The following is a 24,503-nucleotide window of genomic DNA, read 5'->3' as shown; positions in this document are numbered from 1 at the left end:
TCTTATTTGTAATCCTCTTGCTATACAATAGGTAAATAAGACACAATACTTCGTCAAACTGATAATTTCGTGAAAGAAAATACTTGTTGGAACAATTATGCGTAGAAGTACAACGATGGGACAAACAGACTTGAGTTGTATTGTTAATTTGATTTTGGTTAACCGCGGTGGATTTTCTTGAAATAATTCGAACTGTCAAAAATCCACCAAAGCACCTACTACATTGATCATACAAAAAACTGTGGTAGAAAAGTATCCACCGGTAGATGCTTTGGTGGATTTTTGACAGTTCGAATTATTTCAAGAAAATCCACCGCGGGTAACCAAATCAAATTAGCAATGCAACTTCGGTGTTGTTTTCAATGACTTTCCGAACAAAGTCGAGCCAAACATTTCATTAGGGCACAAAAGCAAAAACCGCGATTCGAGAAAATCGCTTGCAAAAAATGGACAACTTGTTTCAATTCCTATTTAAAAAATAAGCTTGACTGATGGTATTTTTACTGATGATTCGATAAAACACATCATTATCCTCAACTCTGCTTTACTGCTTCTTAATTTATGTTGATTTTCACAATAAAACTCATAATTTTAAAAAATCTCGTTATTAGGCCCTTTTAGGTTTCCAACTGCTGTTCATAATGGGCCCTTTCTTAATGCAATTTCGAAAAGAACTAAAAGGGCACTAAAGCGCTGTCACCGGATTGTTGTTTTGAATGATGTTTATGGGACCTTTTGTTCAGTTAGAAATAATGAGGAATTCAGCGAACATTATGTTAATTGGTGATGTTTTGTGATCGAATGGTGAGAATAAGGCATGTGAAACATAAAAATTCTTCAAAAGTGCACTGAACAGCATCCGCGGGACCGTATTAAATATTGTGTTTCGACGAAGTTTTTTTCTGCAGAAATCCTTGGTGAAACGTAAACCAAACATTGTTTTGAAGTGAATTAGTGTTAAGAATGTATGAAAAGTTCACTTTATATCATAGAAAGTTCCTCAACTACGAAAAACTAACGCAAAATAAAAGGGCACAATTGAACTTTTTTTCTGGTTCGGAGTGAACATTGTTATGGGCCCTTTTGTGGTTTTGATTTTTTCAATAGGAAATTGTTTGTTATCAATCTGATTCTTGGAGGGCATGTAGGGAGTGTACTAATGAATGGAATAGTGGAATAATCCCGAATGTTTACCTTTTGGTTTTGTGCCCTAATGAAATGTTTGGCTCGAAGTACAAGAATTTATGTGTTTTTCGATAAGTAAACGTCAAACTATTTAACATCAATCCCTTCCCTACTAACCCCGAGTAGGCCGCGGGTAATCGGCTCCCCTCCCACTTACATTTACACACAAGATCCTCTGTAATTATTAAGTCAAATATAATTACACAAGCCGACTCGGTCCTAACCAGGTCCCAGTACCGAAAAGGACCTAATAAAAATAATTTTATGAGAAAAAAACGTCATACTAAACCTTAAAATGACAAAAAGTCAGAATCGACCAAAAATCACATGGGACAATTATGCGTATAACGTCAGCTTAGGAGGCTACAAAATAAATTTTCTGACCCACTTTAATCTAATCTATTCCAGCGCAACCAACCTTTCGGAAGCATCCTGGAGAATGTCGGGGTGATTAACGTCATGATTCGAAATCCGGACACTTAGTAGCATACCATTTTTGTTATAGCTGGCAAAAAAATCATGTAGTCAATTCTAACCCTCTCCCGCCCATGGTTACTCCAGAGCACCAAAACTTTGAACTCAAATATCTCGGAACTGACACAACTTTTCATGGTGATTTAAGTTGCAGGTGTTCATGTAGAATGTATACTAACATCTCCCCAAATTTCATCAAATTTGGTTAAGCACAGACAAAGTTACAGTGTGAAATGTAAACAAAAATGGGCCAATTTTAGGGAAATAAATAATACCTGTTTTCGAAAGCCCGTAAAAATTACCAAACACAAAATTTTATGAAACAAAAAATGTTTTGCTATCATTTGAACCTTGGACAAGAACCCCTGTGAATAACATTGTGAGTTTGGACCGGTTTTAAGTGTTATTCAACCTTTTTCATTTTGTGCACCAGAGCACCACATAGGCATATGAGCAACTAAATATTCAGGAGCACTTTTTTCTAAATTACAGAAAAAGCTTATTTTTATCAAAACAAAAGTTTTTAAACGTTTCGACTATTCATAAACAAGACAAAACATTGTTATTAGACCGATTGTTTTATTATTTTCCTCATTTTTCATGAAAATGGTTGTTTGTGGGTTTTGAATGAGCCAATCAAAGAAACCTGAAAATGCAGAGATTTTAAAATTTGTAATTCATACTTGAGAAATATGGTCTTACAGCAAAGAATAAGTAGTTTTTAACACATTTCGAAACGTTTTCAAACAAATGAACCAATAGATTTGAAGAAAACGAGATTTTGTGGTTTAAAAAAAAGTTGCTCATCTTCCTGATGGTGCTCTGGTGCACCACTTCAAATTCAACTTTTTTGCCCCAATTCGATGTTTGTGGGTCAAAGTATGGTATTGCCTGCATTACTGTACCAAAATTAAGCCATTTACTATTTTTACGATAAGCAAACAGCTCTGGGCGTTAGAGGGTTAAGAAAATGCATGCAAAATATGTCTTTTCTAACAAAAATTTGGACTGAAATTTAAGTGAATGGCATTCTTTAGGTCTTAAATAAGCTGTTAACATCAAAAACAATCGATATTTTGTATAAAAAATTGCTAGAATTTAAGTAAATCAGAACCATAAATTTCTGCTTTGCCTTCCTGGTGCTTCAAACGCCTATGAAATATTTCAGTGAAATGTGTCACATTTTTGGTAAACTCATATTTTTATTTTATTTTATTGTTTTGAAATTGACTACAGCGCCCAAACTTATTTGAAACGAAAGTTGATGTTAGAATTCATCAAATAACACACTTTTGACAATTAGTATGCGAACTTATGTTCAAATAATTGGTAAAAACAAGAGTTGCATTGTTTATATGGTTTTGGTCAACCGCGGTAAATTTTCTTGAAATATTTCGAACTGTCAAAAATCCACCAAAGCATTTACCACTTTGATCACACAAAAAACTGTGGTACAAGAGTATCCACCGTGATCATTTTTTTACAGTTCGACGCCAATGAATTATTTCAAGAAAATTTAAAAAATATTTATCGGCCTAATACAAAAAATAATAAAAAAACAGATTTTTTTCCGTGTAACAAAAAAAAAATAATGGTACAAAATAATTTTCAAAAAAGTACTACTAATAACTTAAAACTTGCCGAATCGATCAGAAAATCCCTTCTAAAGATACATAATTTCATGCATTTACATACCCATTTGGTATGACAAGCCACCAAAATTATATCTAGAGTTTTTTCATATGTTTAAAGGACCTATTCAAAAAAAAACTCTAGATATGCTTCTTTTGACATAGGACACAGGCATGGACGAAGTTTTATTCAAATCAATGTGAAAAGAAAAAAATGTGGTGGTGGGGAGGGGGATGTTATTGACGTGAACCTTATAAAAATATTTGCAACGACCTTATTTTGCATGCAACTTTTACGAACATTTTTTTTAAATCCGCATTTTCATAAAAAAATCTAGTCTACTTGTTCGTGCAAGACGGTATTTGTGTCCGTCCCTGAGTGTTTACTTCTGTACCCGTATCGAGAACAATAAACCTTTATTCTGCCACTTCGCGCGCTGACCACCGTCTGAGACGGTTGCCTCAGCTCTCACCACAAACTAGTTGTTTTATTTCAATCAATTTGGAAGATTCTACGCGCCTGGACAAGCAAAACACAACGTAGGGAATTCGAAGTCAGCCCCTGGCTGATCACTACTAGATGTTTATAAAGTTAGTAGGGGAAATATGCCCATTTTAAGCCTAATAAGCGGTCGTGTTTGAATGATGCTGGATAATCTGGAGTGTTCCTTGAAATTAACTAAAACCAAGTACACCAACGAGTAGAGCAACTTTTTGTGAACATTTCTGTTTATTTTCACTTTTATTAAAAGTTATGCTATTCCTTTTACAAGCATTTAAAAATAAAATATTTCAAAAATGCATTCAAATCAGTCGAGTGCATTGGGCCACGCCCATTTTTCTATTTTCAGCTTAGTTCTTTTTTTCTTCCAACGCTCTTTTGGGTCTGCTTAGTGCTGCCAAAATTGATGAAATTTTAAGCGAACACTCACGAAAGTAACATTTAGGGGAACTATACCCTTTCTCATCCTATTTCTATTATCGGCCTATCAGAACTTTGATCATGAATAACAGCTTTCATAAAGTGTTTTTGACTGTTCCAAAGTAATAAATAGCTTAAATAAAAGTGAGCAAGCAACTCTCCATTGTTGATACATCTGGAAATGTTGATTTAATAGCGGAAACGGCAAAAGTGATGAGAATTTGTCGAACGGCTTAGAGTAATTAAAATGGGTTTATTTCCCCTATAGCGAAAGTTTCCTGGCAGCACTTGCTCACTCCAACAGGCGCTGCACCAGCATGTTGGTGGTGTTGGTGGCCACCCTTTGTTCTTTATTTACCTTCGCTTCTCGCTCGGTTTTCTTCAGCCTTCGATTGGAATGGGTGGTCAAAATTGAAACGTCAAAAGACTTAGCGCGTTTATTTTTTTGATGGTGCTTGCTAATTATTTACATTTTTCGGGATTATTTTTCAAGTGAGTGACTAACTAATGAGCAAAAGAACATGTTGCCGGTAGTTGGAAGCAATTTTATATCTCAAGCGCTTTGAAATCGTTAGCGCAAGTAAAAAGATATTGATGGCGACTTTCGTTAAGCTGTTAACCTCTGATCTTGCGTGTGGATGTGTGCCACCAAAATGATGAGAAATGGTCTCGCAAAATAGAAATTATGATCAAAAGTGCATTAATTTGATCTTTTTGGCCAGTAAATGGCATAAATTTGCGTGCTTACTCGAGGCGGTGCTGTTGCTGGTAATTTTATAGCCTAAATAGTATTTTTGGAGCTTTAATCAAGCATTAAACTCTCCATATGACGAAGATAGGTGTTTGATTAGAAAGGGTATATTTCCCCTAGCTATCGAGAAATTAAAAGTGCAACATGGAGTTAAACTTTCTGTCGAGCTGCTGTGAAGTTTTCCATGACAGCTTCGAAAGTTTCACTCCATGTTACCGGCTCACATCTCTCTTATTAATTTCTCGATAAGAAGTGCACGCATGAACGATCGAATGTATATTTTCTTACAAAACAATTGAGCTCACAAAATCGCAAAATTGACGACAGGTGAAATATAACTGATGTACATATAAAATAATTCAAATGTTCAAAGAATGTCCTTTGAATTATATCTCTTCAAATGTTTTTAAATCACAAATCTAGAAAGAGCTAGCCAGCTCTCCCCAACAATTACTCACTCTAAACAACTCTGCCTTGGTCGAGATTTAATCTCCTAGCTTTTCCGAAGGATAATCCAACTTCCAAGAACCACTTAACAGCAAACAAACCTTCCCGCGAAAAAAAAACGAAACAAAACCAGCAAGCTCCAAACTCAAATCCACGCCACCGTCCCAACCCGGTTCTGCGAAGCGCACTCCCGGCTGGAACGAAAGTCGCGTCGCGAAATTGGCATTTTGCTAAAATTAATTGGAAAATTCGTAGAAAAACAATCGCCGAAATCGTGTTTTTGTTTTTCCCCTTGTCGAAATTTCACGGACAACAGAATAGCTCGCGGGTCAAACCGGGACTGGGCTCGGATTTCCCTCCGCGGAGTGTTTTGACATGTGGACAAACATGGCCGGACAGGACGAGGAATACTTTGCTAAATTGACCAGAAGCAGAAGGCACAACTTTGCGGGAATTACGTGGCCACGCGGTCAAGAACGTTACTCAATCCAATTTTGCGCTTCAGGCCGGGCATGAGTTGAGGTATGGATACTACACGACCGGGTAACATTCTACTACTATTAGCAGCTTTTAAGCAAATCGCGTGATATTCGATGAACGACGATGTGACGAAGGTGGAGAATCAATAAAGCAAGAAATTGTTTACAAGCCTCATCGGAACAGTGTCATTTTCCACTATAGAGACACTCTGATTGCGAGAAAATATTGAAATAATAAAAGGGTGAAGGGTTTTATGTAACAGACATGACCAATATGTCAGAGAACATTGTGAGATAATAAAAACGTTGTTTTTGCTCGTTTACCACGGAAAATTATAATCGTTCAAGTAGTTTGATGCTAATACTTACGGGTCAAAAATGGTAAGGAATGTCCAATCCGAACGGCTACTCTAAGCAATTTTGTCGAAAGGCTGTTGCGTTCCAACATAAACCTACATTAGGACACGCTAACCCTGTCTAAAGTTTAGAATTCTTTCCAAAATACATAACTAAATGATTTTAAAAATAATGAGAATGGCTTTTGTTGATAAGTTGATTGGCTTTTCGAAAACCATTTGTGTGGCACACAAACTCATTGAATTGGCAACGCAAATTAGATTCTCATTATGAGACAAAAACACCCCAAAAACTAGCTTCGAAATGACTCGTCCCACTGCGAATCATTATACGTAACAAACAACCCGTTCATTCATACATATATCAAACAACCGTCAAAACAGATCACGCCACCCCATTTAGCTATATTTTCCATCGACCGAAAAACCAATAAAGCAAACATTTGCCAACAAGCCACTCATGATGGTGTAGTGAGCAGTGAGGACTCTGTTTATAATTAAATTATCACCCCACATACACACCGTAGTCACATCATGTGGAAATTGTCCACAACAATGCGCGTTGACCCGAAATGGCAAATCTTCTTTAATGTTCGATATCAAATCAATGCCACCGTATGAACTATCTTGGTTCAAAGGTCTTTTTCAAGAAAATCATTTTTTAACAAAGCAATTTAAGATAAATTTTAAATTTGTTTTACAATTAAATGTTGACTTAAAAAACAAAATTTTAAACTCATAACAAATGACCCAAGGGAGCATTCTTTTATTACGTAACGCAGTAGGGGGGGAGGGGGGGTCGGAGGCCGTGTTACGCTCCATACAAAATTTTTAAAATTTGTATGGAAATTTTGTTACGAGGGGGGGGGGAGGGGGTCTAAAAGTCCGATTTTTCGCGTTACGTAATAAAAGAACGCTCCCCAAGAGAGCATGTCAACGACAACATATAAACACTTCTGAATAAATGGACCGAAAATTTCTGATGCGTTGCCGAATTGAATTGTCACTCATAATTGCGTGACGCACTGCCAACTATTAGCACTAAAATCACTTAATTCAGACGCCATTGTTGAAAATGGGTACATTGTTTCTCGGATTACGATTTGTGCACCCAGATAATGGCGTCGTTGCTTTTAAGTTGTTTTGCTTAAACTTTTGGAAATTTAAAAGCTTATGAGAGTTAAGAAAATTTTAAAAAATACCAATTTTTAACAGTTTTCAACAATTTTTAACAATTAAAAAATAAATAATTTTTTTTGCAATTTTTAACAATTTTTTTATAATTTTTAACAAAACAATTTTAAACATTTTTCTACAATTTTTAAACAATTTTTAATAGTTTTCAACCATTTTAAACAAATTGTAACATTTTTTATTATTTTAACATTTTTAATAACTTTTAACATTTTTTAACAATTTACAACAATTTTTAACAATTTTTAACAATTTTCAACAATTTTAAACAATTTTGAAAAATTAAAACGGTTTTAAACAATTTAAACCATTTTAAACAATGTTTAACAATTTTAAAGAAATTTGAAGAATTTTTAACTATTTTTAACAATTTTTAATAATTTTAGCATTTTTTCACAATTCTCAACCATTTTTTTCAATTTTTAACAATAGTTAACAATTTTTGAAATATATAAGCAATTTTCAACCATTTCAAAAAGAATTTTTACAATTTTTAACATTTTTCAACATTTTTTTAATTTTTTTTTCAACAATTTTAAACAATTTTTAACAATTTTAAACAACTTTAAACATTTTTTAACAATTTTAAGCAATTTTATACAATTTTAAACAATTTTAAACAATTTTAAACAATTTTAAACAATTTTAAACATTTTTAAACAATTTTTAACAATTTTAAACAATTTAAAAAAAATACACAGTTTTAAACTATTTAAAAAAAATTTAAACAATTTTGAACATTTTAATACAATTTTATACAATTTAAAACAATTTTAAGCAATCTAAACAAATTTAAACAATTTTAAACAATTTTAAACAATTTTGAACATTTTTAAACAATTTTTTAGCAATTTAATAAAAAAAAATACACAGTTTTAAACTATTTTAAACAATTTTTAACATTTTAAAACAATTTTATGCAATTTAAAACAATTTTAAACAATTTAAAACAAATTCAAACAATTTTAAGCAATTTTAAACAATTTTAAACAATTTTAAACAACTTTAAACAATTTGAAACAATTGTAAACGATTTTAAACAATTTTAAACAATTTTAAACAATTTTAAACAATTTTAAACAATTTAAAACAATTTTAAACAATTTTAAACAATTTTAAACAAATTTAAATTTTTTTTTAACAATTTTAAACAATTTCAAACAATTTTAAACAATTAAAAAAAATAACAATTTTAAACAATTTTAAACAATTTTAAACAATTTAAAACAATTTTAAACAATTTTAAGCAATTTTAAACAATTTTAAACAATTTAAAAATATTAAACAATTTTAAACAATTTCAAACAATTTTAAACAACTTTAAACATTTTTAAACAACTTTAAACATTTTTAAACAATTTTAAACAATTTTATACAATTTTAAACAATTTTAAACAATTTTAAACAATTTTAAACATTTTTAAACAATTTTAAACAATTTAAAAAAAAATACACAGTTTTAAACTATTTTAAACAATTTTAAACAATTTTGAACAGTTTAATACAATTTTATACAATTTAAAACAATTTTAAACAATCTAAACAAATTTAAACAATTTTAAGCAATTTTAAACAATTTTAAACAATTTTAAACAATTTTAAACAATTCTAAACAATTTGAAACAATTTTAAACAATTTTAAACAATTTTAAACAATTTTAATAGTAGTTTATGCAACAAGTTGCAAAAAGAGGATTTTTTCAGCACGAGTCGTACATTTATCCAACGAGGTTCACCGAGTTGGATAAATACGACGAGTGCTGAAAAAATCAAGTTTTGCAACGAGTTCCATACAACATTTTTTGCAATTTCGAAAAACACCCATTGAGTGAAATTTTAAGTCGAATTTTCATGTATTTTGTCAATAAATCGTTTAAATCAAAAAAATGTTGAAAAGTGTTACTTTTCGAAACAAGTGGTGAAAAGTTCAACTTTTCAGCACCCATTTCAGTGCTGAAAAGTAGAACTTTTCAGCATTTATTTTGAAAAGTGTTGCTATTCGATTCTGTTATTTTTCTACAGAAAAGTAGGCTATTTCGTCGTTCAAGAATGACAGGAAAAGTTAGTAGTTTCACGACGGAATTGCAAAAACAATTTGATACAATTTTAAACAACTTTAAACAATTTTAAACAATTTTAAATGATTTGAAACAATTTTTAATTTTTTTTACAATTTTTAACAATTTTTAACAATTTTTAACAATTTTTAACAATTTTAAACAATTTCAAACAATTTTAAACAATTTAAAAAAAATTAACAATTTTAAACAATTTTAAAAAATTTTAAACAATTTAAAACAATTTTAAACAATTTTAAACATTTTTAAACAATTTTAAACATTTTTAAACAATTTTAAACAATTTAAAAAAATACACAGTTTTAAACTAATTTAAACAATTTTAAACAATTTTGAGCATTTTAAAACAATTTTATACAATCTAAAACAAATTTAAACAAATTTAAGCAATTTCGCAATTCGCAATTCGCAATTTTCAGTGTAAGAACGGGCCTTGACCGATCTTATGCACCAGGTTCCCGACGAACACGCACTGCCCTTACACCTACATCTCACCCTTGCTCTGAGTCAGTACGAGCAACACGCTAGAACACGTTTTGAGTGTTCGTGCCAGGCATGCACACCTTCTTTTCCGGTTACGCATTTTAACTCGGCCGGGGGTGGTACATTACGTAGGGTTTGATGTAAGTATAAGCGCCTAACCATTTATAGTGTGCCTATCAATTTTCATTAAAGCAAAAACTGTTTTATTTTTAGTTTGAATTCAAAAACTAATTGTTATTAACTGTGTTTTGTTTTCTCCTGAAATCTTTCCTAGTGTTGAGTCGTGTTTATCTGTTGCTATTTCTTTTGTCGCGGTGTTTTGTTACAATATTTTGGTCCTAAGCAGTTTAGAAAAGTTTTTCAAAAGTACAATAGTAATATTTGTGTTAATCCTTTAATCATTCCATAAATTGAGTAAGGGCTCGAACCTCACTTGCTTAAGAAAAAGGTGAAGTTTCAAAACAATGGACAGTGAAGGAAATATACAATGTAATGAATCAATAGTAAAAGAAAGATAGTAATTTATGAAGTAGATAAAGAAATTAACAAACAAGCTTAGATTGTATTGAGGGCAATTTACAGGGAAGTTGAGAAATTATTCAAATAGATAAATAAAGAAAAGAAAAGGCACATGATAAACAAAACAAAATTGACATCGCTGCCAAATTAAGGGGAAGCAGACAGTTTGTTACAGCAGCATCAATTGGTGAATTAGAGTGGGAAAGCGTTGAGAAATAAGAGAATCAAATAAGTAAAATCGAAATCAAATGAAGGATAGTAAACAGAAGCCGATTTAGAAAATCAGTGAAACAAAATAAACAGAAGATAGCTGTTAGCTGAAATGGAAAGTAGAGAAACCCCGTTCTGCGATGTTCAAGTACATCCACAGCAGTTGACTCAACATACTGCGAATCAAAACAATACCGTCTACAATCACAAATTACTTCCCTTTCCCACATTGACGCGCCCCTTTCTTCTAGCCGTCTCTACTCTGACCCTCGCTGGTCAAAGGTTTACGAGTCGTTTCCACAGGCCACCAGCTAGGTTACACCTTGTCATCATGATGACTAAACCAAGCCAACGTGGAGGTAAGAAAATAGGACACTTGCAAGGAACCAGAGCCATGCTGTTTTGTCCAAACAGCACTACGGATGTAGTTGGGCTCCTTCCGGGATGTTCCTCGCCTAGGTGTGTCAACTGACGAGTATCATCAGTATCATGCACCCTTGGCCTGCAACAAATTTAAGCAATTTTAAACCATTTTAAACAATTTTTAACAATTTTAAACAATTTTATACAATTTTTTGAACAACTTTAAACAATTTTAAACAATTTTAAACGATTTGAAACAATTTTAAACAATTTTAAACAATTTTAAACAATTTTAAACAATTTTTAAAAAAATTTAACAATTTTAAATTTTTTTTAACAATTTTAAACAATTTCAAACAATTTAAAAAATATAACAATTTTAAACAATTTTAAACAATTTTAAACAATTTTACACAATTTTACACAATTTTACACAATTTTAAACAATTTAATTTTTTTAACAATTTTAAACAATTTAAAAAAAAATTAAGAATTTTTAAGAATGTTCAAGAATGTTTAAGAAATTATTAATAAATTTTAAGAATTTTTAAGAAGTATTATTTTTTTATGAATTTTGAAGTATTGTTTAAAAATTTTAAGAATTTAAAAATTATTTCATATTTTTTTCAATGTTTAGGGATTTTCAAGAATTTGAAAAAAACATATTTTTTAAGAAATTTAAAAAAAACAGAAATAAATAAATTTCAAGAATTTTAAATTTTAATAAAATAAGATTTTTAAAGAATTTTTAAGAATTTTTTAAAATCTGAAAAAAATAAAAAAAAAATTAGAATTTTGAAGAAGTTTGAAGAATTCTAGAGTTTTTTTATAGGTCCTATAAACATATAAAAGACAATAGTTTATTGGACCTTATAAAAAAAAAAAAACTCTGGAATTTTAAAGAAATTATAATATTTTTAAAGAATTTTTAACAAATTTTTACAATTTTAAAGAATTCTATAAGAATTTTTAAGAATTTTTAAGAATTTTTAATATTTTTTAAGAATTTTAATAAATTTTAAAGAATGTTTAAGAATTTTTAAAAATTAAAATTTTTAAAGAATTTTTAAGAATTTTTAAGTATTTTTAAGAATTTTTAAGAATTTTTAAGAAATTTTAAGAATTTTTAGAAATTTTTATAAATTAAAAAAAAAATAGAATTTTTAAGAAATTTTAAGAATTTTTAATAATTTGGGAAGTTGATGCAAAAGTGTCAAACTTTGGTCTCATAAAAAGTTAGATCGCGATGTTATTGCTAAAAATCGCACCCTTGTAACATTGTTCACGCCACAACCCTAGCCAAATCGCAACGTCACGTGCTACGCCGCTCTGTCTACAGGTGACAAAAACAACAAACCAGACAACAAAACAACCAAAAACGCTTGAAACAGTCGTGTGTCACACTCCTCGTTTGTTCCTACTCAGCCAACCAACAAACCAAACAGCTGTTTAGCACCATCTCACCAAGTGACGTAAGCACCACAACAATTCTTACGTCACCGAGTTTTATTTCGGAAGCCACCCTCTCCCCCCACCCAAAAGGTTAGGGTGATTACGTGTAAGGGGACACAACAAAGGTTTCCCCCGCTTTCCGGGTAGGGTCGATCAACGCACGGCGGCCGCGATCTCCGCGAAAGGCACTAAATCTTCTCTCTTAATCGGTCGCGATCGTTTCTCACACTAAATGGGAGCTCAATTTTGCCACCGCCGCGGCGCTCGAGGAAGCGAAAGATGGCCATATCTTACCAACAACAAACACACACTTCCGTCTGCTGTTTCGGTTGCTTCCGCCGCCGTCGTCGTCCTGTCCTGTCTTGACGGCTTTCCAGTGGTTCTCAAGCCTCGGACCGAACTAGTGCAATTTAGTTTATCATTAAAGTTTCAAAATTAAAAAAAAAGTTTTACAGAATCTTATACTGAAGTTCTGGCAACCCTGTTTAAACTTGTGAGTACTCATGTGGAAAAAAAATTCAAAATAAAATTGAATGTTAAAATTTTGTACAATTACTATCTTGTTTCTAGAGTTTTTTTAAAGGTCCTATAAGCTATTGCGTTTAGGTTATGTGGTTATAGGACCTTTTCAATAAAAACTCTAGATTTGAACAAAAAAAAACTTTACAACTTGTCATAAAATAAAGATTTGGCAACCCTGCTTTGCAAACTTTTTAATGTTTAAAATGTTTGATATAATAAATAAAATTTAAATAAAATTCCACCAAAACCCATAATCTGTTTGTTTTTTAAAAGACTTTTTAGAAGAGTTATAATTGATCTAAGTTTAGGCAACCCCGTCAAAAGATGTCAGATTATGATAAATTAGGGTCGCTGATATTTCGCAAATTTTGGAACCTCTGCCCAGAGCAGATGACCCGCGAGTCGTGATTTTTCATTTTTCTATTTTTTTCTATATTTACAGCATACAAGCCAGAATTATCCACGTTTTTTTTCTCCTTCTAGAAATGTATGGGACGGGAAGAGAAAACACCTCGTTTGCGTTCATCATTCATATCTATCGGAATATAGAGGCATACTAACAGTACAGCTTATATGTGAATATGAGCGGAGTACACAGCGCGGCGGACGGACGGACCATCATCGTTTACCGCGGTAATTTGAATTTTTCTGCCATTTTCGCGTCGTTAGCACATCACAGTCGAAGTCGTTGAAGCCATCGGACGTAAATACGGGCAGTTAAATCGTTAAAAAAGTCATGGAAAAATGTAGTCTGTAATTCTGTAATTTCGGAATACATTCGTCCGGCTTCAGCTGAAGATTCATGCTGTCCCATGTTGCATGTTCGAGTGTAGACCTACGGAAAACCTTGCCGCGAGGAGAGGTGAGTGAGAAGTACACGAACCACCTACGACATAATTCCTCGGGCGGCCCAGGTCAACTCGAAGTTACCCCAGGCACCCCCAGTGCAGGACACATTGGGGGTAGAAAGCGGATAGATATTTCAGTGAATACAATAATTATGACAATATAGTTTCATATAATCCTTATTCCTTAATCTTACCTTTTGACACTATCAAACCTAGCAATATTACTATTGCATCTTACCATTCCCTTTTGATAGTGTCAACTTCAAACCTTCACTCATTGTGCAATTAACACATAATTTCCGCTATATTCTTCATGCGGAATCTTCGTCTAATTTCTTCGCCTTATTATCACTGAACCACGGCGCGATATTGTTCTCACATTTTTTGAGCTTCAACGACCGATTGTTATTCACGCACTTATAAAAATACTTGTTCTGTTTCGCGGCTTTGTGAAAAATACACGTGTGTTGGCTGATACAATGACTTTTTCGGTCATCGTATGCTCGCAAGGTACATGAAAGAGAAAAAGAGAAAAAATGGGATAAGTACAATGTAAAATAAAATCGAACATTGGAACAGACTAACACAGAAAGAAAGAATAAAGAAACCTTATTTTGCAACTAGACAGAAATACCAACTTGTAACGAGAAGTTTACAAGAAAACAACTGAAGTTGTGAAATATGGGACAAGACAAGCAAACTAGAATAGTTAATATATATAATAAAACAGATTGAACGTACCTTTAATCATATTAATAACAGTTATGCCCAAATTTCTTACCAATTTTTTTCAGCAGATACATTTCTACAATAATGTATTGCGATTCCAAGTTTGAAGAATAGAGTAGTTAAAGTTTGTGAGGTAAGGGACAAGTTATAGCAATAGCAAAATAAATAGATGGATAGATTTTAGATTTTACTAAAATGTATCTTAAAAGAATAGTAAACATCTATCTTGTTTTGAAAATAGCCAATGCACCAATTGCAAACATACAGCATGTCACGTTCACACCGTATGGAGTAAATGTGATAAGCTATATGTCCACATTCGGGGCACCACCTTTTTTCAAAATACAGGAAATGATAGAAGGAAGACCCCTTCTGTATAGTGGAAGATTTCTGCAACACCTTGGATTCGGACCAGACATTTTGTCTGAAATAAGAGAGAAAGACAAATATTAAAATTGTGGTATTATCACTAAATCCTATCATCCTTTCACCCCCCAAGACATGGTCTATCCTTCGTGCCTTCGTGTCTTGGGTGATGGCGAATTCTACCTTCTTCAATGATCTTCGGACCACCTCCAACTAGAATTCACAACAGGACCCCCCTCGGCTCCAGTTTACAACATGACAGCGACGAGAACACAGCCGAATGGGAGTTGACAGTATCAAATGCATGCTATACACTTTGCTTTGCTGGATACTTACTAATAGCAAAGGGCGAGAGTCCTGCGACTCTCAGCAATCATGAATACTGCCCATTTGCCACTAATACAAAAAAAAAAAAAAAAAAAAAAAAAAAAAAAAAAAAAAAAAAAAAAAAAAAAAAAAAAAAAAAAAAAAAAAAAAAATCATGGAAAAATGTAGTCGTTAGAAAAATTTCACGATTTTGAAGCATAAACTGGAACACAACATGCACGGTAAGCTTTTTAAAAGTGAGTTTGCATTGCGGTAAACTTTGGTTACAAACTTGACGAAATAACGTTGTGAGAGTTGCCATATTTGTCAAAAAGTTTGTCAAGAACTTAATTTTCCATTGAAGTAAAGGTAATGTTTGGAACAGGCTAAAACACTCATGGAAACTGTCAAACAGTTCCAAAACTGTTGACAAATTTGCACTCAAATAGGGGAAAGTGGGGCAAGTGTAACAAGCTAAGGAAATTCACGTTATAACCCACTAAAACGTTAAAAAATCAGTCGGATTTTTTTATATTCATCTTATTCCAGGTCTTGACTAAGACTTTGATAGAACAAGTTTTTAAAAAATCCTGTTTTTTAATGTACAAATTTATTTTAAAATTTTTGATTTTCCGTACGTTCTAATGAACTAGTGGGGCAAGAGGAACAATGCATGAAACAACATGTTAATTTGCTAACTATTGAACTGTTATCACTTAGATACATCAGATTAGAATGTATTTGAAACGTTTCTTTCATTTTTAGATTAAATAACAATAGTTTACTAAAAAAATTGATCGTTTTTACGAAAAAAAATATTAGTTAGAAGATAAATAGTAAATTTTCATAATATCGCTATATTTTGAATGGACATTTTTTTCAACAATTGTTTATCTGTTTTTATGTACTTTTATGTATTTTTTTCCCAATAAAATATGTTGTTGCAGCAATTCGTATTTTTTTCCATATTAAAAATCCATTTGGTACACTTGCCCCACATAAAACAAGATTTTTTAAAAGCTCTCAACAAAAATAACCAAGAGTTAAATCATACTTTATAATAGGTGCAAGTCATTGGTAGGGACACTACTGATCTAGGAAAAATAGCATTTTGATAAAATGAGCCTTAAAATAAACCCTAAGCCTTATTTTGTACTTAAGAGGCAGTATTTGTAAATATTGCTCGGTTTGTTCTAGAGGTCGTATCGAGGTGCTCCGATTTGGATGAAACTTTCAGCGTTTGTTTGTCTATACATGAGATGAACTCATGCCAAATATGTGCTCTCTACGACAAAGGGAAGTGGGGTAAAACGGGCTTTGAAGTTTGAGGTCGAAAAAACATTAAAAATCTTAAAATTGCTCCCATTTGCGTAAAACTTCATCAATTCCAACTCTCTTAGATGTATTCGAAAGGTCTTTTGAAGCACTTCAAAATGTGCCATAGACATCCAGGATTGGTTTAACTTTTTCTCATAGCTTTTGCAAATTACTGTTAAAAATGGATTTTTTTAAAACCTTAATATCTTTTTGCAACAGCCTCCAACACCCATACTCCCATAGGTCAAAAGATAGGTAATTTCATGCACTATAAGCCTACGGTACTAACTTTTTGGCCAATCGCAGTTTTTCTCATAGTTTTTCGATTTTTCTATAACAAACATTTTACAACGTTAGTTTTTGCCCTGTATGCCAAGAAGACGGCACTTTTTGGTCTCAATTTTGTCATATTCGGAATCCTCGGACAATTTCACGTAAGTTAGAAGTATTGGAGTTGTAAATTTGATTTCAAAAATAATTAAATAAAACATTTTCGAAAAAAGAAATAGATCTTATTTACCCTGTGATCAATACGTCAAATACCGTATTAAGTAGGCGAATATCTGTTTTGCCCCTAATCCGACAAAGTGTTAAAAAATATTTTAATTCATTTTAATTGGCATTTTTTCCAATCAAATTATCGAAGCAACCTACGCGCGTGTTCGGACGGAAAGTTTTTTTCGCTGGCGTTTTTTTTTTCTCTTTTCAAAGAAGTGGATTTTCCTCAAGATTTTTTAAAAGTTTTCCGTTGGAGTAAAGTTCCGGTGTAGTTCATTTACGAGTGGAGTTCAGTTCTGGTGGATCGCTTTCAATGTGGATTGGTTCCTGGTTCCTGCTGTTCCGGTGCAGTTGCTTTTACGATGGACTTCTGCTGCAGTGAAACTTTTCTGGCGGTTTTTCGGTTCCGGTGGATTAGAAGTCTCGTGGCGCAGGGGTAGCGGCTTCGGCTGCCGATCCCGATGATGCTATGAGACGCGGGTTCGATTCCCGCCTTATCCACTGAGCTTCTATCGGATGGTGAAGTAAAACGTCGGTCCCGGTTTCTCCTGTCTCGTCAGAGGCGCTGGAGCAGAAATCCCACGTTAGAGGAAGGCCATGCCCCGGGGGGCGTAGTGCCAATAGTTTTTTTTTTTCGGATTAGAAGTCTTTCCAGCTGATGGGGAGGATTGTGGAGATAACAGCCTGTTTTCCAAGAGCAACAATCAAGGCGTTGTGGAACAACACTTTCCGGTTACACTCAACCCCCGGTGGTTGGTCACTTTTTCGTTTGACACTTTTTTAGTTTGTACCCCGTTGGTTGGTCAAAGTCAAACTAAAAAGTGACGAACTGTCACTCTTTACACGGCGCTCACGCACACTATCGAAACAAACGTTTAGTAGGGTGTGTGAACTCCGTGTAAGAAGGGTGTCAAACTAAAAAGTGACCCCGTTCGTTTGACAACAGTTGGTGTCAAACCAACGGGGTTTGAGTGTATATCGAGTTGGACCCAGGAGTTTGTGAGATCTATCCATTTTATCTATCATTATTTGATAGAAGTTTTTTTTTCCCTTATTTTATATAATATTCTATTGATCAAATGATATATCCATATTATCCCTTTCCCACCTTCCCTTTCTCCTATCCTCATTTCCTCCCCCTCCCAACCCCCCCCCCCCCCCCGCCTCTAAATATTATTATCTGCCAAATTTACACTAACACACCACACCACAACTGATTCGGAGCGTTTGGTACGGTATGTCCTTCCTCCCCTGATGATTCTGTGAAATGTGATCCGTTCACAGAATCTGTCTCTGCGGTTAATGCAACGCAGTAGGCCTGGCCGCTTTAATTTTTGCTATACATTTTCGAGGTAACTCAAATGTACTGCAATTATAAATATTGACAAGAAAGAACTTGGGGCGTAATCTAACCACAAGTTCTTCCAGGATGCTTTCTTCGGACTGGCTGCGCTTGTGTTCGATTATATTAGATTAGATTAAGGCTAGTGGTCACCAAACCGCGGCTCGCGGGCTGGTTTGTATGAATGTATAGAATCCGGAACGGTTAGGCGTACTCGTGGCTTCGAATTAATGAAAGACTTGTACCGCCAACTGGGGCGAATCGGGACTACAGTCTGAATAAGAACAGCTGTTATTAGATTAATTAAAAGCGTGAAATTTGGAAAACGATGCATTGTTTTGTATCTGTTCTATCCAAAACTAATCAAAAATATCCAAAAGTTGTGCAGTATCAAGGCTTAAACAGCTGTCCCAATTCGCCTCATGATGATGGTGACCAAAACTCAATTTTTGTGCCTACAATGTTTATAAAGATTTGGAAATATTTAATAAACTTTACATGACTTTCCATATGGATTTTTCAAACGTCAATAGTAATAGAAGTAAAATAATTGAAAAAAATATATTTTATCTGTAAAAGCTAAGATTCTAGTCATGATTGTTAGGTCTAATGATTTTTCGCTATATTGCGGAAGCCCCATAATCCGTAAAATTTTGAAAACACCGTGAAATGCGGCGAAATTCAAAATAATGTATTGTCGAATAGCTCTTTACTGAGTAGTCCTCAGAGAATTGAAACTTTGTTGTATTTTTTAAAATTCAAACACTCCACAAGATTATAAACATGTTGGAAGCACTAATTAAAAAATGCATGGCAATTTTAGCACTAATTGTTGAAGATATTGTTCATTACAATATTTTGAAAAATGCAGATAATTCAGTGTAAATTTCTAGTGGAAATAGATTTTATCGACATGATATAGGATTATAAAATGTGAAGTTTTAGGGTTTTGCCTTCCTCACCTAACCTTTCTAACGAGTTCAAAACATTTAAGATCTGACAACCCTATCTAAACTTATAGGGACTTATTATTTATTTATACACTTTTTAGATGCCGGATCTCAAATATTTTGATAAAAACGTTGTTCGGATCTATCATGCGACCCATCGATGGAAGGGTATTCAAAAGATCTTTCCAATGCGCCCAAAACACTGAAGATCTGATAATCCTATCAAAAGTTATGAGTACTTAAGTGTTAATTTAACACTTATTAGAGGCCGGATCTCAGAAAATGTTGTCGGAATCTGTCATGCGACCCATCGTTAGAGGGTAGAGCGTCCAATTTCCCGGGGTTACAAATTTCCCGGGAAACGGGAAATTTTCAACCGATTTCCCGGGAAATCCCGGGAATTCCCGGGAAATTTTAAATTTATTGAAAATTGTTCTAATCTTGGTTTTAAATCATATTTTGCATCAAAATTTAATAAAACAGCGACTTTAATGGTTAAAATAAGTGTCAAGATCAATGTAAAAATTCATACAACTGCAAGAAAATATATATTTTTTTTATTTTAAAAGCTCAAATCGTACAATAAATCAAGAAAAATATCTCTAGTATTTTTTGTACATTCTTGTAGCATTCTTCTTGCAAAAACCTATTTGAAATATTTAATGATACCAATTCAATTTTCATCTAAATTGATCATGGTAAACAAAAACGTAAACAATCTCAATTTTGCTTTGGCGGTAAAGGGTTTAAATATTTTTTATTCTATATCCAATTATTCTTTAAAAAGTTTACCTGAATTGTAATAGTTTAGGTGTATTATTATCAGAAATTAATCTGAATCTTAAATTGAGTTTTTTTTTTTTTTTTTACTAGCGCATTTTAAAAAATAGGTCCAAAAAGTTAAAAAAAATTATACTTCCGCTTGAATTTCGGGAGTTCCCGGGAAATTTATAAATTTCTCGGGAAACGGGAAATATTTTTTTACGGGAAATCCCGGGAATTCCCGGGAAATAATTTCCCGGGACGGGAAATTGGACGCTCTATTAGAGGGGTAATCAAAAGACCTTTCCAAAGAGCCCAAATATTGAAAATCTGATAACCCTATCAAAATTTATAAGCACTTACGTGTTTTTTTATAAAAAATAAAAATAAAACGGGTCTCAGATATTTAAATAAAGATATTGTCTGGATTTAGCATGCGAACTATCGTTGGATAGGTTATCAAAAGTCCTTACCGATGTGCCAGAAAGATTGAAGATCTGAAACCCCTATTGAAAGAAATGAGTAACAATTTAACGTGTTAAGGGGAAACCTAAAGGTGAATTAAGTTTTTTTTTAAACATAAACATTTTTTCTTTATTAAACAAAATTACGAAACGCATGTAAAATAATGTTTTTCAAGCTTCAATGAATGAAAACGCATAGCCGTTTGAGATATTTTATTTTGAATGTTTGTAATGTTTAAATAGCGAAGAGCAAATTGCAAACCACGGCTAATACTTTTTTTTTTCATTGGGGTTTTGTAGTCAACTTGGCTATATGTTTAATTATTATTTCTTATGTTTTGAGAAAAAAAAGGAATGCAGTAATATTATAGCCCAGACTAGACAGATGATTAAAAAAAGAAAGGGATTATAACATGTTTCAGGAATAGGTTACAATAGATTTTACAAAGATTTTACTAGTTTTTCTTAAACATTTTTTTAATAACGATTAAGCTTTCTGGATTTTTGTAAAGTACATAGCACAAGAGAATATCATTTTTTAAACAAATTGCAAAATAATAATTTGTTTTTATAACCATTGCATGACGCGCATGTAAACAATTTTTATTGCGCACCCACGATGATGTAGACATCCGCGATAGATGTAAGGCTAGAGTGATTCATAGCTAGCTATAGATAACGAGAGTTTAAAAATAGTGCAGCTCTATCGATCTTCTCCAAAACAGCAAACCCGAAATCGATGCACCAGAATAAAATTGAACGACCAGCTAACGGAATTTGGAGGAAATTCGGTAGAGGAGCGCCAGAAAAAAGAAAAACAACCGCAAGTCTCAAAGTGCAATGACTTTCTGGTGCGGATGTTTTCATTCTTCCGGAACATGATTTCTCTTCGTAGATTCGTTAGAATTATATAGGCCCCCAAAACCAAAGCTAAAAACTCGATTCGCCACCTACATTCGAGTAGGAGAACTTTGGTGCAAGGTTACGTTTACGTTTTTGCACAATAAGTGCAAAGGCGAGTGAAAACTATTTTAATGTTTTTTAAAAGAAAATTGATCTTTTGAAATAAAAAAAAGTTAACAGGTGGTAAGAAATAAAAAGTTCTATCGATTGACTTTTTGATTTTTTTGCTAATTTGACTTTTTCATTGAAAATTCTGAGATCCGGATTGAAAACGCGAGAATGAGGTTAGATTGCAAATTTAGAAAATCATTCCAATTACCATTTTTCAAGCAGCGCTTTGCTTTTATGGTGGAAGTGACTTTAAAAAATATTTGTTCACTTGAATAATCTACATTCTCAATTGATTAGTTAGGGTTTGGTTGATTAAAACATTCCCTTATTTTGAATCAGATAATGAACAGGTTAAATCGGCCATCACAAAAATATTTTCGTTTATATCAATTAAGCTATTTATTTCTTACCTGAAAATGGTATAATTTGCTATTAATGTCGATTTTATGATGAAATAAAACAATTTCAAATTTCAAACCAACTTACTCGCTGTAGGTTATAATGAAAACATCACCCCCGGTTTCAGCGCCCTCTAGTGGGGGGTAATTATGACGTTTGATTGCCTATTCACAAAGTTGGAGCAATCATATTCAATCGCTCTAAACTTCTGAATCTTCCAAAATTGGAACAAATTCTTCCAGAGTATCCACCCATTTTCTCCATTGTTATGCAGCAAAGAAAACAAAAAAAAAATAGAGTCTAGCCCCGAAAGCTTACCAGAAAACAAACCCGGAGCAGGTCCGCCGCCGCCGCCGTCCGGGCCGACATCCTCCACGTTCTCCGGACAGTCCGGTTCCTCGCCGACGGAACGCTGCATGGCGAACTGATCGCGGGCTAAATTTAGTCACCGAAAAACACTCACAAAACACGAAAATTTTCACTTTTTCACGCGTCGCACGATCGATAACAAAAAAAATACTTTTCTCCCGTCCCGTTAGAAGCCCAGGAATGACAACACAGGACAGTGCTGCCAGTAGGGTGTTTGTCGATTTTGTCAAAATTTAAAAGTTTATTTTTTGAACAATGTTTAATAAAAATTAATGAAAGGCAGTAAAAACATTAAAATTTAAAAATTTGGGGTTTTTTTTTACAAAAAGCATCATAGTAAATGCATTTTAAAGTACCTAAGAGTTAAACCAGAGACTTAGTCTAGTAATTTTCGAAAACTTAGCAATTTTTTTTTTGAGATTTTCTATTCATATTTTTGGATTTGGATGAAACTTTATTCGTGCATTCTCTGTGTCAAATATATAAAGCTATTTTACATTCTAAGTTTTCCATACATTGCTCCATACAATTTTGCACACTGGCCATACAAAATGGGTTTGCATGAGAATATTGAGCAATTGGGTACTAAAGCCCTATGTCAATTATTATGTACAACGGTAAAAAACACCTCGTGGCGCGGTGGTTAGCGGCTCCGGCTGCCGATCCCTAAGTTGCTATGGGGCGCGGGTTCGATTCCCGCCTTATCCTCCTGGCCTTCTATCGGATGGGGAAGTAAAACGTCGGTCCATTTGCGTAAAAGAGGTTTTGGGTGACTCACCACACATAACCTTCGGACGTCCAGAAATGAGCAGAAACTTGCAACAGAGACCACAAAAGACCCGGGAGTCGTTAAAGTGGATTGCTTTGCTTTGGTAAAAAACACGATCAAAAACCATTTCTGATCACTTTTTTTTTTCATTTTAATGCAAAAAAAATAATGACAAGACAACATTTTTTCGATGGATCAACTATGGTCCCCTTGGAACAAGCTGTCAAGTAGGAGCTTTTCTGTCAAGAAAGACCGCGAGGTTAATTTTTCAAAATTGATTTAAAAATCCATTTTAAACTCTTTGTGGTCGTACAAAGGGTAATTATTCAGAAAAATAAGCTTTATCGCTGTAAACAATAATATCAGCAATCTAAGCTTCATTTTAGGACCCAATTCCAGCTCAAATCAAGAATTTCTCTGGAACTTTTGTGCCCGCGGAACTTTTGTGTCGCGACCCTCTCCGATTTCAATGAAATTTTTTAGACATGTTATCCTAGGCCTATATAAGCCATTTTTATGTATATGGAGCCAGTTGCACTCGAAAATGACATTTGAAAAGGGTGTAAGTTATTTAAATATTTTTGTATTTTGTAATTTAAAAATTCCTGTATCTCACAGCCTTTGCATCGTATCAAAAAGTGGTCAAAGACAAACTTGTAGGAAATTGGGTACTAAAGCCCTATGTCAATTTGTATGTACAACGGTAAAAAACACGATTAAAAACCATATCTGATCACTTTTTTTTCAATTTAATGCAAAAAAAATTATTGCAAAGACAACATTTTTTCGATGGATCAACTATGGCCCCCTTGGAACGAGCTGTCAAGTAGGACCTTTTCTGCCAAGAAGGGCCGTGAAGTTGATTTTTAGAAATTGAATTAAAAATCAATTTTAAATCATTTGCGGTCGTTCAAAGGGTCATTGTACTCAGAAAAATAAGCTTTATCGTTGTGAACAATAATATCACAAATTCAAACTTAATTTTAGGACCCAATTTGACCAACTTTCTGAAAAAATACACTGAAAGAAAAATACACGCCACTTCTATGAGATTTTTCATATTTTTTAAATGTTAAATTTTAAGGTGATGTCACGATTTTTTTCGCTCACAATTTTTGAGGAAATAGCCTAAGTTGTTACAAAAAAAACTCACGAAAAATGCAGGATAGTATGTATCTCCTAAAAAAATACAAAAATTATTTACTTAAACTGTTTTTCTGAAAAGTGGTCTACACGTGAAAATGTTCAAATACCGATAGCGGGAATCGATTTCCTAGACAATTGGTTCCTAAAATGAAGCTTAG

General features: G+C 33.1%; 1 protein-coding gene across 6 annotated transcripts in view; it reads right to left on the bottom strand.

Moving 5' to 3' along the window:
* Positions 1-22,601, bottom strand: part of LOC120419991 (protein furry) — a 189,543-nt gene extending 166,942 nt beyond the window's left edge. For 4 of the 6 annotated variants that reach the window (XM_039582873.2, XM_039582875.2, XM_039582877.2 and 1 more), the window contains exon 1: positions 22,380-22,601. In XM_039582873.2, the coding sequence (XP_039438807.1) occupies positions 22,380-22,479 (100 nt within the window). In that variant the 5' untranslated portion in view covers positions 22,480-22,601. Of the gene's footprint in view, positions 1-5,421; positions 5,572-6,258; positions 6,373-22,379 lie in introns of those variants that run through there. The other 2 variants (XM_039582874.2, XM_039582878.2) reach the window with 2 other exon arrangements.
* Positions 22,602-24,503: the final 1,902 nt, after the last annotated feature.

The sequence above is a fragment of the Culex pipiens genome, chromosome 3, assembly GCF_016801865.2.
Source record: "Culex pipiens pallens isolate TS chromosome 3, TS_CPP_V2, whole genome shotgun sequence".
Taxonomy (NCBI): domain Eukaryota; kingdom Metazoa; phylum Arthropoda; class Insecta; order Diptera; family Culicidae; genus Culex; species Culex pipiens.
This window is presented reverse-complemented; position numbering and strand designations above follow the sequence as displayed.